Source organism: Mauremys mutica, chromosome 16 (genome assembly GCF_020497125.1).
Source record: "Mauremys mutica isolate MM-2020 ecotype Southern chromosome 16, ASM2049712v1, whole genome shotgun sequence".
NCBI lineage: Eukaryota > Metazoa > Chordata > Testudines > Geoemydidae > Mauremys > Mauremys mutica.
The window spans coordinates 22,433,161-22,445,827 of NC_059087.1; the positions used below are offsets into that span (position 1 = coordinate 22,433,161).

The 12,667-nt window shown below is 42.4% G+C and overlaps 1 protein-coding gene across 2 annotated transcripts in view; it reads left to right on the forward strand.

Moving 5' to 3' along the window:
- Positions 1–12,667, forward strand: part of SPPL3 (signal peptide peptidase like 3) — a 139,703-nt gene that overhangs the window by 94,040 nt on the left and 32,996 nt on the right. For both annotated transcript variants that reach the window (XM_044990527.1, XM_044990526.1), the window contains 2 exons: positions 3,979–4,067; positions 10,539–10,658. In XM_044990527.1, coding sequence (XP_044846462.1) covers positions 3,979–4,067; positions 10,539–10,658 — 209 coding nt within the window. The remainder of the gene's footprint in view (positions 1–3,978; positions 4,068–10,538; positions 10,659–12,667) is intronic.

The following is a 12,667-nucleotide window of genomic DNA, read 5'->3' on the forward strand; positions in this document are numbered from 1 at the left end:
ATCTAAATAAATCATGTAGCCAATTAAGTTATAGGCTATCTAGAAACTTTTTGTAATCAAGCAAAACCTAATATATTTCCAAGAAAATTATTTGTAAACTAACATTAAAGTTGGAAATGCATAACAGTATCCTGGGGGGTAGGAAATGTATGATAAGCATTATAGTTCTAAAAATGTACATCAAACTCAAAAGTTAAGGTTACCATTAAAGAAAAAAAAACTAACTATGTGGAAATAGTGTTATGGTATCCCAAAGAACTTCAACTCTTTCCTCGTATTCCGATCACTTTGTACACTCCGTGTAAAGTAGATAAATGTCTAATAGGTATATCAACTGACATTTTAAACCTTGGATGCCTTGCCAGTTCAAACAGGAACTTAATTGGCTGGCTGCATGTTAGACAGTGTGTGCTTTCATGACTCATTTGGGGCTATAGATATTTAAAACTATTTCCAAAATAGTTTCAACAACACAGTATAATTAGCTTAACTGAAATAAGCGACAGGGAGCCTAATAATTTTGGATGCGAAAGGATTTGATAGATGTAAAATTTTTAATGTCCTGAATGATATAGGAAGAAGATGGGATTTCAGTCATACAGGTCTTTTTATTTATTTGTTTTTGTTTGTTTATATATATATATATGGAAGTATAATACCTAATATTCATTCATTTAGCCTCTCAGACTCTGAAGCAGATAAGTATTATCCCATGTTGTATATGAAACTGAGGCACCAGAGATTAAGTGATTATTATTTTTTTCTCCCAGGTCATACAGGGAGTCTGTAGCAGAGCCAGGAATAGAACTAGGGCATCAGGCCACTCAGTCTTGTGCCTCAGTCAGAAGACCAACATTGTGTTTTTTGTGATAGGGAGGATGTTATTGCTCTCTAATTAAAGGAGGATAGACTGGTGACTGGTTTTAGGTTAAGATGACACATCCATAGTCAGTGAGAGCGATGTATACATTTGTGTGTCTAGCATGTGGCTCATAGTCATAGCTAATACTAAAATGATGTGTATGTTATGATGGAGCAGTAACACAATCATAGTTAAGATTGCATCAGGGTTTATAACTATATAATAAAATAAGGACTTAAGAATGGCCATACTGAATGAGACCAATGGTCCACTGGCTGGTGCAAGATATGTCAGAAGGAATGAACAGAACAGGGCAGTTTTGAATGATCCATCCAATTTTCCAGTCCCAACCTCTGGCAGTCAGAGGTTTAGAGACACCTAGAATATGGGTTGTGTCTCAACCATCCTGGCTAATGGCCATTGATGCATCTATCCTTCTTCATCTTTTTTGAACCCAGTTATACTTCTGGTGTTCACAACAGCCCCTGGCAATGAGTTCCACAGGTTGATTTGTGTGTTGTGTGAAGAAGTAGTTCCTTATGTTAGTTTAAAACTTTCTGCTGCCTATCAATTTCATTTGCTAACCCCTTGGTTGTGTTTTATGTGAAAGGGTAAAAAACACTTACTTTCTCCACACTATTCATGATTTTATAGACCTCTATCACAGTGGTTTTCAAACTTTTTTTCTGACAATCCAGATGAAGAAAATTGTTGATGCCCTTGACTCAGTGGAGCAGGGGATGAGGGGTTTGTGGTGTGGGAGGGAGCTTTGGGCTAGGGCAGGGGATTGGGGTGTGGGAGGGGGGTGAAGGCTCTGAGCTGGGGGTGCAGGCTCTGGGGTGGGGCCGGGAATGAGAGGCTTGGGGTGCAGGAGGGGGTTTTGGGTTTGTGATGGGGCTCAGGGCTGGAGCAGGGGATTGGGGTGCAGGCTTACCTCCGGTGGCTCCTGGTCAGCGGTGCAGCCAGGGTGCAGAGGCAGGCTTCCTGCCTGTCCTGGCACTGCAGACTGCACTGCGCCCCGGAAGCGGCCAGCAGCAGGTCCGGTTCCTAGGCGGAGGCGCGCCCGTAGGCACCACCTTCTCCCCGACCAGAGAGTGCAGAGCCAGTGCGCGGGGTGGGGTCATCGTGCAGAGCCCTGTGGCCCCCCTGCGTAGGAGCCAGACCTGCTGCTGGCTGCTTCCAGGGCGCAGTGTGGGGTCAGAACAGGTAGGGACTACTGTTTTTTACTGGCCAGCCTCCAGGGTCCCTCAGTGCTGAGCCAGGCGACCCAGTGCCTTGCATTCCAGTACAGTACAGATAATTGGGGAACCCTGTTATGTACCTCTCTCCACTGTGAAAACTGACCATTTATTCCTCTTCTGTGTTTTCTGTCTTTCAACAAGTTACAGATCCAGTTGCTTATCCCATGACTCCTTACTTTGCGTAAGAGCCTTTGATGAGGGACCTTGTCAAGGTCTTTCTGAAAGTCCAGGTACATTGGTATCCACTGGATCAACCATGTCCATATGTTTGTTGACCCCCTCGTAGAATTCTAATAGACTGGTGATGCCTGATTTCCTTTTATAAAAGCTATGTTGACTCTTCCTCAGCATATCTTGTTCATCTGTGTGCCTGATAATTCTATTATTTACTACAGTTTCAACCAATTTGACTGATTCTGAAGTTAGGCTTACTGGCCTGTAATGGTCAGGATTGTCTCTGGAGCCTTTTTAAAAAATTGGCATTACATTAGCTATCCTCCAGTCATCTGGTACAGTGCTGATATACCACAGTTAGTAGTTCTGCAGTTTCATATATGAGTTCCTTCAGAACTCTTGGGTGAATACCATCTGGTTCTGATGACTTATTACTGTTTAATTTATCAGCTTGTTCCAAAAGATCCTCTATTGACAGCTCAGTCTGGGACAGTTCCTCAGATTTGTCACCTAAAAAGAATGGCTCAGGTGTGGGAGTCTCCCTCACATATTCTGCAGTGAAGAGTGATGCAAAGAATTATTTTAGCTTCTCCACAGCCACCTTGTCTTAATGAGTGCTCCTTTAACACCTCAGTCATCCAGTGGCCCTGCTTCTGATGTGCTTAAAACAATTTTTGCTGTTAGTTTTTGTCTTTTGCTAGTTGTTTTACAATTTATTTTTGGGCTTACCTAATCATACTTTTACACTTGACTTGCCAAAGTTTATGCTCCTTTCTACTTTCCTCAGTAGGATTTGACTTCCAATTGTTAAAGGATGTCTTTTTGTCTCTAACTGCCTCTTTACTCTGTTTAGCCATCATGGCATTTTTTAGTCCTATTACTTTTTTTATTTATTGGGTTATACATATAGTCTGAGCCTCTATTATGGTGTGTTTAAAAAGTTTCCATTCAGCTTGCAAGCATTTCACTCTTGTGACTGTTCCTTTTAACTTCAATTTGACTAGCCTCCTCATTTTTTGTGTAGTTCCCTTTTTGAAGTTAAGGATTTTTTTGGTATTTTCCCCCATACAAGGATGTTAAAATTTATTATGGTCGCTATTAGTGAGTTGTTCAGCCATATTCACCTCTTGGACCAGATCCTGTCTGCCCCTTAGGGCTGAATCAAGAATTGCCTCTCCTCTTGTGGGATCCAGGACTAGCTGCTCCAAGAAGCAGTCATTAATGGTGTCTAGAAATTTTATCTCTGCATCCCGTCATAAGGTGACATGTTCCCAGTCAGTATTGGGATACTTAAAATCACCCATTATTATTGGGTTTTCTGTGTGTAGTTGTCGTCCTCCCACACCCCCCGCATCCTCTCTAATCTCCCTGAGTATTTCTCTTATCACCGTCACCTCTCGGTCAGGTGGTCAGTTGCCTATTCCTACTGGTATACTCTTAATATTCAAGCATGGCATTTTGATCAATAGAAATTGTTATAGTGTTTGATTAATTTAAGATTTTTACTATATTTGACTCTATGCTTTCTTTCTTTCACATATAATGCTATTCCAACAGTGCAAGCTACTTTGTCATTACTTTTTATTTGTACCCTGGTATTACGTATCCTCTTGATTATCTGTGAAATAACTATAAAACAAACAATGAACCTCAATGGGAGTTTGAAACTTGAGTATTAAGAGTTTGCGTTGTTTCTTGCAGGTCTCTTAACATGGACTTTGAGAATCAAGACAAAGAGAAAGACAGCAGCAGCTCACCTGGATCTTTCAATGGTAACAGCACCAATAACAGTAAGTACTTTCCAACTGCTCATGTTAGTCCTTCCTGTCTTCCCATTGGCCAAGCTAGTATGCTGTGTAGGCCAATCTGACGTGCAGACTTATGAATTGTGAGCCTCATAGTGCTGTTATCAAACATGCCCATGGACACTAAGAATTCAAAACATTCATATGTACGCTATTGCATGCTTCACAGTTGTGATAGAGGTGGAAGACTTCTCTTCTTAGTTCTTTTGAACAGTTAGTATTACAAATAGATTGCAATTAAATTACATGCTTTTCTGTGGTGTTCATCACTGTCAAGTCCCTGAGTATGTCACAAGCACTGATGAATTTACCCTCAAATTTACTTAAGACATGGGGAAATATTATTCAGTTTTACCAATAAGTAAACCTTGAGACACAGAGGTCAAATAACTTGTCCAAAGACACACAGGAAGACTGACAGAACTGAGACTACAGCCTAGATCTCTTGAATCCCAGTCCACATTTTAAAATCTGGTCTTGTTTGGCAAAGCGGTAACGCTGTGTTGCATGATTCTGTATTCCAACCTGAGTGTCTGTAACTCTCAACCTCTAACAATTTAAGTAATGTGCAGTGCTACCATGTCCCCTTTAAAATATGGGGTTCATTCATAAAGCAAAAAGAGGGTGGGTGAATAAAAATCTAACTTCACATGGTGTCAAGTATCAGAGGGGTAGCCGTGTTAGTCTGGATCTGTAAAAGCAGCAAAGAATCCTGTGGCACCTTATAGACTAACAGACGTTTTGCAGCATGAGCTTTCGTGGGTGAATACCCACTTCTTCAGATGCAAGTGGTGGAAATTTCCAGGGGCAGGTTTATATATGCAAGCAAGAAGCAAGCTAGAGATAACGAGGTTAGTTCAATCAGGGAGGATGAGGCCCTGTTCTAGCAGTTGAGTGAAAACCAAGAGAGGAGAAACTGGTTCTGTAGTTGGCAAGCCATTCACAGTCTTTGTTTAATCCTGAGCTGATGGTGTCAAATTTGCAGATGAACTGGAGCTCAGCAGTTTCTCTTTGAAGTCTGGTCCTGAAGTTTTTTTGCTGCAGGACGGCCACCTTAAGATCTGCTATTGTGTGGCCAGGGAGGTTGAAGTGTTCTCCTACAGGTTTTTGTATATTGCCATTCCTAATATCTGATTTGTGTCCATTTATCCTTTTCCTTAGAGACTGTCCAGTTTGGCCGATGTACATAGCAGAGGGGCATTGCTGGCATATGATGGCATATATTACATTGGTGGACGTGCAGGTGAATGAACCGGTGATGGTGTGGCTGATCTGGTTAGGTCCTGTGATGGTGTCGCTGGTGTAGATATGTGGGCAGAGTTGGCATCGAGGTTTGTTGCATGGGTTGGTTCCTGAGCTAGAGTTACTATGGTGCAGGGTGCAGTTACTGGTGAGAATATGCTTCAGGTTGGCAGGTTGTCTGTGGGCGAGGACTGGCCTGCCACCCAAGGCTTGTGAAAGTGTGGGATCATTCTCCAGGATGGGTTGTAGATCCCTGATGATGCGCTGGAGGGGTTTTAGCTGGGGACTGTATGTGATGGCCAGTGGAGTCCTGTTGGTTTCTTTCTTGGGTTTGTCTTGCAGTAGGAGGCTTCTGGGTACACGTCTGGCTCTGTTGATCTGTCTCCTTATTTCCTCGTGCGGGTACTGTAGTTTTGAGAATGCTTGGTGGAGATTTGTAGGTGTTGGTCTCTGTCTGTGGGGTTAGAGCAGATGCGGTTGTACCTCAGTGCTTCTTCAGTGACATCTTCATCATCTGGACCTATGGGAAGGAGACTCTGGAAAAATTCCACCACGATTTCAACAGCTTCCACCCCACCATCAACCTCAGCCTGGACCAATCTACACGGGAGGTCCACTTCCTAGACACTACGGTGCAAATTATTGATGGTCACATTAACACCACCCTATACCGAAAACCTACCGACCGCTATGCCTACCTTCATGCCTCCAGCTTCCATCCCGGGCACACCACAAGATCCATTGTCTACAGCCAAGCACTGAGGTACAACCGCATCTGCTCTAACCCCACAGACAGAGACCAACACCTACAAAATCTCCACCAAGCATTCTCAAAACTACAGTACCCGCACGAGGAAATAAGGAGACAGATCAACAGAGCCAGACGTGTACCCAGAAGCCTCCTACTGCAAGACAAACCCAAGAAAGAAACCAACAGGACTCCACTGGCCATCACATACAGTCCCCAGCTAAAACCCCTCCAGCGCATCATCAGGGATCTACAACCCATCCTGGAGAATGATCCCACACTTTCACAGACCTTGGGTGGCAGGCCAGTCCTCGCCCACAGACAACCTGCCAACCTGAAGCATATTCTCACCAGTAACTGCACCCTGCACCATAGTAACTCTAGCTCAGGAACCAACCCATGCAACAAACCTCGATGCCAACTCTGCCCACATATCTACACCAGCGACACCATCACAGGACCTAACCAGATCAGCCACACCATCACCGGTTCATTCACCTGCACGTCCACCAATGTAATATATGCCATCATATGCCAGCAATGCCCCTCTGCTATGTACATCGGCCAAACTGGACAGTCTCTAAGGAAAAGGATAAATGGACACAAATCAGATATTAGGAATGGCAATATAAAAAAACCTGTAGGAGAACACTTCAACCTCCCTGGCCACACAATAGCAGATCTTAAGGTGGCCGTCCTGCAGCAAAAAAACTTCAGGACCAGACTTCAAAGAGAAACTGCTGAGCTCCAGTTCATCTGCAAATTTGACACCATCAGCTCAGGATTAAACAAAGACTGTGAATGGCTTGCCAACTACAGAACCAGTTTCTCCTCTCTTGGTTTTCACTCAACTGCTAGAACAGGGCCTCATCCTCCCTGATTGAACTAACCTCGTTATCTCTAGCTTGCTTCTTGCTTGCATATATAAACCTGCCCCTGGAAATTTCCACCACTTGCATCTGAAGAAGTGGGTATTCACCCACGAAAGCTCATGCTGCAAAACGTCTGTTAGTCTATAAGGTGCCACAGGATTCTTTGCTGCTTTAACTTCGCATGGGCTTTGGGTGCTATTTAGGATACAAGTAAGTTGCTCTGCTAAAATGGGATGAGCCCCAGCAAGATGCGCTGAACTCCTTGGCTTTATTATTGTTTCCTGGAGCTCAAAAGAGGCTGACTTTGAGTCCCTTCTCTGCTTTTTACAGAATGTAAAATTTTGAGTCAGTAGGCTTCCAAAAAATAATTTATAATACCCCACATAGGCCAGATATTCACATTTTAAGGGAGATTGGTAAATTAACTGTTCTGACACAGTAATTTAGTCAAGGTCTGTGGTGTATATAGCTCTGATTTTAAAAGATGTTATTACTTTCAGGGTGGCACCCTTGTCTGCTGTTAAGCAGTTCAGTTTGGAGGAACTTACTTCACATTTATTCATGTACTTGTATGTTCCCCATCAGTGTAGCATCTGAGACAAAGGGTTTTACTGAGTGATACTAGCTGTGCATGCTCTCAGACATTTGTTCTGGTTTTTTAATATAGTCTCATCCTTGTTGCCCGTTTTCTTTCTATACCTGAAGAGCCTACATGTACTTTCAGTCTTGATAATGACTCCTAGTAACAGATAAAGAAGTAAAACAAATATTTAAAGAGCCTATCTACATGGGGAGTCATTCTGGAATAACTATTTCTGATGAACTCATTATGTGTGTATACATACTCTTATTCTGAAATAAGAGTGCCATATTCCAAATTAGTTTAATCCATTGATACTCAAGAGAGCATCAAAGACACTTTTCTTCATAGTGCTTTGTTCTGCCACAAGAGAATAATAGGGAGCTTCTTTGTCTGTCTTGTTTGGAGCCATGTGTTTTTCTCCCAGAATAATGGTCAGCTGTCTGCCTAAGTTTAGGCCTTAAACATATTTTATGTGAATCATGATATGGCCTTGCCTACATTTCATCCTAATCCATTACAGCTCTAAGGAAGAAGTGTACCCTGCAGAGCTCTTAACATGTAGGCATTTGAGGACAGAAAAACTGTCTCTCAGAAGCTGCCTGACCCCTTTCCTAATAGATTACAGTTGATGGGAGCGCTGAGTTGATAGCAAGCACTGAGAAGGCTGTTTCAGATGCCTTGCAACTTCTATGTCATAACATAAGAATGGCCATACTGGGTCAGACCAAAGGTCCATCTAGCCCAGTATCCTATCTTCTGGTAGTGGCCAATGCCAGGTGCCCCAGAGGGAATTAATAGAACAGGTAATCATCAAGTGATCCATCCTCTGTCGCCCTTTCCCAGCTTCTGGCAAACAGAGGATAGGGTCACCATCCCTGCCCATCCTGGCTAATAGCCATTGATGGACCTATCCTCCGTGAACTTATCTAGTTCTTTTTTTGAACCCTGTTATAGTTTTGGCCTTCACAAAATCAACAACATCTTTCTACACATTATTACAAATGCTTAGTGCTTTCACAAATGCCTTCCATCTTCAGGGCACTTTATAAACATTAATTCCTATAACAACCCTTTTAGGTGGGTTATGGTATGTAACCATTGTAATATGGGAAATTGAAATGCACACAAATTATGTTCCCTTGCCTTGAACAAGGCAATTATTAGACCCACAATTAGAACTTGGGAATTCATAGGTCCCAACCCCTCACATCACCACAATGTCTATTTATAGTATAATGCTGCTACCGCTTTATATCATCCAAGGTAACTTCTAGATTCAAAGCAACGGATTCTTTAATTTTTCTGTTTGACTATGCTAGCTGTTTTGAAATTACGGATCCTTGGGGTTTACAGTAAACAGTTATGTAATGTGGATGACATTGCTTCTGTGGCTATTATTGATAGGTCTTATCTTCTGATGCTTTTTTTGGTAAGGACACTGAAATGTTGGTGACTGAAAACTAAATTGTTGGTTTAAGATTTAATGTGGGCTTAATGTGTTTTGAAGCATGGAAATCTTGACTAGTGATACCAATATATCTGAGTGAGCAATCTATTCAAACATAACTTCCAAAATTAAAACAATCATTCTTATGCTCTATGGTATACGGTACATCAGCCTTAAAAACCTCACCTTTTAAATCCTGTAATTCTACCTGATTCCGCACGTAGCAATGTTTGTAATCATTTTGGGGCTACAACTATGATGTTAGACTGGGTGTGCACCCATTACATTCTGTTTTGTCAATATTGCATTGAAGACGAGTTTTTCATCAAGAATGTTATTTCTTTACCCAGATAGTTCTTCTTTAAGTGATGGTCTGTATTGTATTCCACTGAGGGTTATATGCATGTGTTTGGAGCCAGAGATTTTTAAAATAGTAGTGTCAGTTGGTCCACGCATGTGCCCTTGCTCCACCTCATGGTTTTGTCCGAGGCAATAAAGGGCAGGGCAGACCGACTGTGCCCTCGGTTCCTTCTCACCATCACATAGTCCGAGTTGAAGCCTCTTCCGTTCTCTCATCTCTTGTGACACACTTCTCTAAAATACAGAAAAAGACTGTTTTGTTTCTGTATATAGTAATTATTTTGTTATTTTTTGTAGTAGTTTTTGTGTTAGCAGTAGTAGTTTTTAGGATTTTAAGGACTTTAGGATGCCATTTTACTGGTCATCTGTGTGCCACCCTCATCACCCATGCCTGGGTACTGGATTATGCCAAAGATGCTGGGGTTCAAGATCTGCACCTCCAGCCCTCACTTGTTGCCCTTTACTTCATGGGGGAAGCCTACATTTCATCCAGATGCAGTATCTCAGGGGTTCTCGAGGTTATTACATGGGGGGTCGCAAGCTGTCAATCTCCACCCCAAATCCTGCTTTGCCTCCGGTATTGATAATGGTGTTCAATATATAAAAAAGTGTTTTTAATTTATAAGGGGGGGTTGCACTCAGAGGCTTGCTATATGAAAGGGGTCACCAGTAGAAAAGTTTGAAAGCCACTGATATAACACTATTCCTTTAAATCTTAGACAACACTGATTTTGTATAGATTAAGGTAAATAGTATGGTAAACATGAGATGGGATTGGGAATCACATTACCACAATTAATGCTAAACCTGCTGTCATTTCTTGATAGTCACAAACAACATCCTGAGCACAGGCTGCCACCATTCCCCACCCATCCCTCTCCCTGGGCTCCACAGAGCAGGCTAAGTCTGCTTCTGTTCTTTACCCAGTCCCTATGAGAGTGTGGTAAGTCTTAGTTGAAGAACCATCTTTGCATTCAGTACTGTAACCGGGCCCTGATGTATTTCCTTGAAAGTAAATGGATATCTTAGAATCAGTATTCTTCAGTCAGCAGTATAATGACTAAATTCTCTATAGAGTCCTTGGATACATCTGGGAGATGGACTACAAAAACAGACTAGGAGAGGATCTAAATAGGATATTCTGTTTTAGTATGTGTGCTGAGAAATCCCATAAATGAAACCTGTTCTATTCTTTCTCCTGCAGGTATCCAGACCATTGATTCCACCCAGGCACTGTTCCTTCCGATTGGAGCGTCTGTTTCTCTCCTAGTCATGTTCTTCTTCTTTGATTCAGTTCAAGTAGTCTTTACGATATGCACAGCAGGTGACTACATTCTCTTCTATTCATGTTCATCAGTCTCAAACAGGAAATGTTAAGCATTCTGAGTCTTGTAACTACGAATTGAAATGCATTTATGGATCATGTGATCCAAGTATATGAAAAATGTTATGACCTGACAACTCTCAAGGGTTGTAATTCTATAATTACACTATTTTAAAGACTCTGATAAATCATTTGAATGATAAATTGGCCAAGTTTCTGGGGCGATGTAGAAGGAACATTTAGAAATAAAATGTAGTGTAAATTATAAATTACTGCCCATAACTGTGGATAGCTTCAGAATCCAGACTTTTATATTTTTCATTTTCTTCCCCACTTTAACTCTGGTTTTCTTTTTCCTCAATGCTTTTAATTTCAGAGCGTTCTTTTGGTCTTTTCCCTATTGTTTTTGTTGTTTATCCTTGTTAAATATTGAAGGCACAGCAGCAAACTATCCTCATGCAAAGAAAAGATAGGAAAAATAGTAAGAAGCTAGTTTGGCTCCACGGGGAGCTTTTTAATGACCTGAAAATCAAAACGTTAAAACATGCACATGTTGCTAAGGATGAGGTCAAAAGAAAAGCACAAACATGTTGGGACAAAATCAGAAAGGCTAAGGCACAAAATGAGTTGCATCAAGCAAGGGACATAAAAGACAATAAAAAGAGGTTCAATAGATACATTAGGAGCAAAAGAAATATGAAAGAAACTGTAGGCCCTCTACTTAGGGGAGAAGGAGAGTTGATAACAGACAATATTGAGAGTTGATAATGGACGATATCAAGAAGGCTGAGCGGTTTCTATTTTCCTTTATCCTTGACTTTAAAATGTAAATTGTGACCAGATACTTAACACAATACTAATGACACGGAGGGAAGGAATGCAAGCCAAAATAGGTAAATAACAGGTTAAAGACAGTATTTAGTTAAGTTAAATAAATAATATAATAAATAATAATTGGAGATATACCAATCTCCTAGAACTGGAAGGGACCTCAAAAGGTCATCGAGTCCAGCCCCCTGCCTTCACTAGCAGGACCAATTTTTGCCCCAGATCCCTAAGTGTCCTCCTCAAGGATTGAACTCACAACCCTGGGTTTAGCAGGCCAATGCTCAAACCACTGAGCTATCCCTCCCCCCTGTATTTCAAGTTGGCAAGACCTGATGAAATTCACCCTAAGGTGGTTATGGAACTAGCTGAAGCAGCCTCATTAGAGATTGTCTTTGAGAACTCATGGAGGATGGGTGACGACTGGAGAACCGCTAACATAGCACCTATCTTTAAAAAGGGGACCTGGAAAGATACTGGAACAAATTATTACAGTTTGTAAGCACTTAGAGGATAATAGGGTTATAAGGAATAGCCAGCCAGCATGGATTTGTCAAGAACAAATCATTCCAAACTAGCCTAATTTCCTTGTTTGGCAAGATTGCTGGCTAGTGGATGGCGGTGGTTATATGTTAAGAGCTGTTATAAAAAAGGCAGTGATCAATTGTTCTCCAAGTCCACTGAAGGTAGGACAAGAAGTAATGGGCTTAACTTGCAGCAAGGAGATTTAGGTTAGATGTTAGGAATAATTTTCTAACTACAAGGATAGTTAAACTCTGAAATAGGCTTCCAAGCAGGGGCGGCTCTAGCCATTTTGCCACCCCAAGCACGGTGGCACGCCACGGGGGGCGCTCTGCCGGTCGACAGTCCCGCGGCTCCGGTGGACCTTCCGCAGACGTGCTTGCGGAGGGTCCGCTGGTCCCGCGGCTCCGGTGGACCTCCCGCAGGCGTGCTGGCGGATGCTCCACCGGAGCTGCGGGACCAGCGGACCCTCCACAGGCACGTCTGCGGGAGGTCCACCGGAGCCACCTGCTGCCCTCCTGGCGACCAGCAGAGCACCCCCCGCGGCATGCCGCCCCAAGCACGCGTTTGGCGTGTTGGGGCCTGGAGCCGCCCCTGCTTCCAAGGAAGGTTGTGGAATCTCCATCATTGGAGGTTTTTAAGAACAGGTTAGATAAATACCT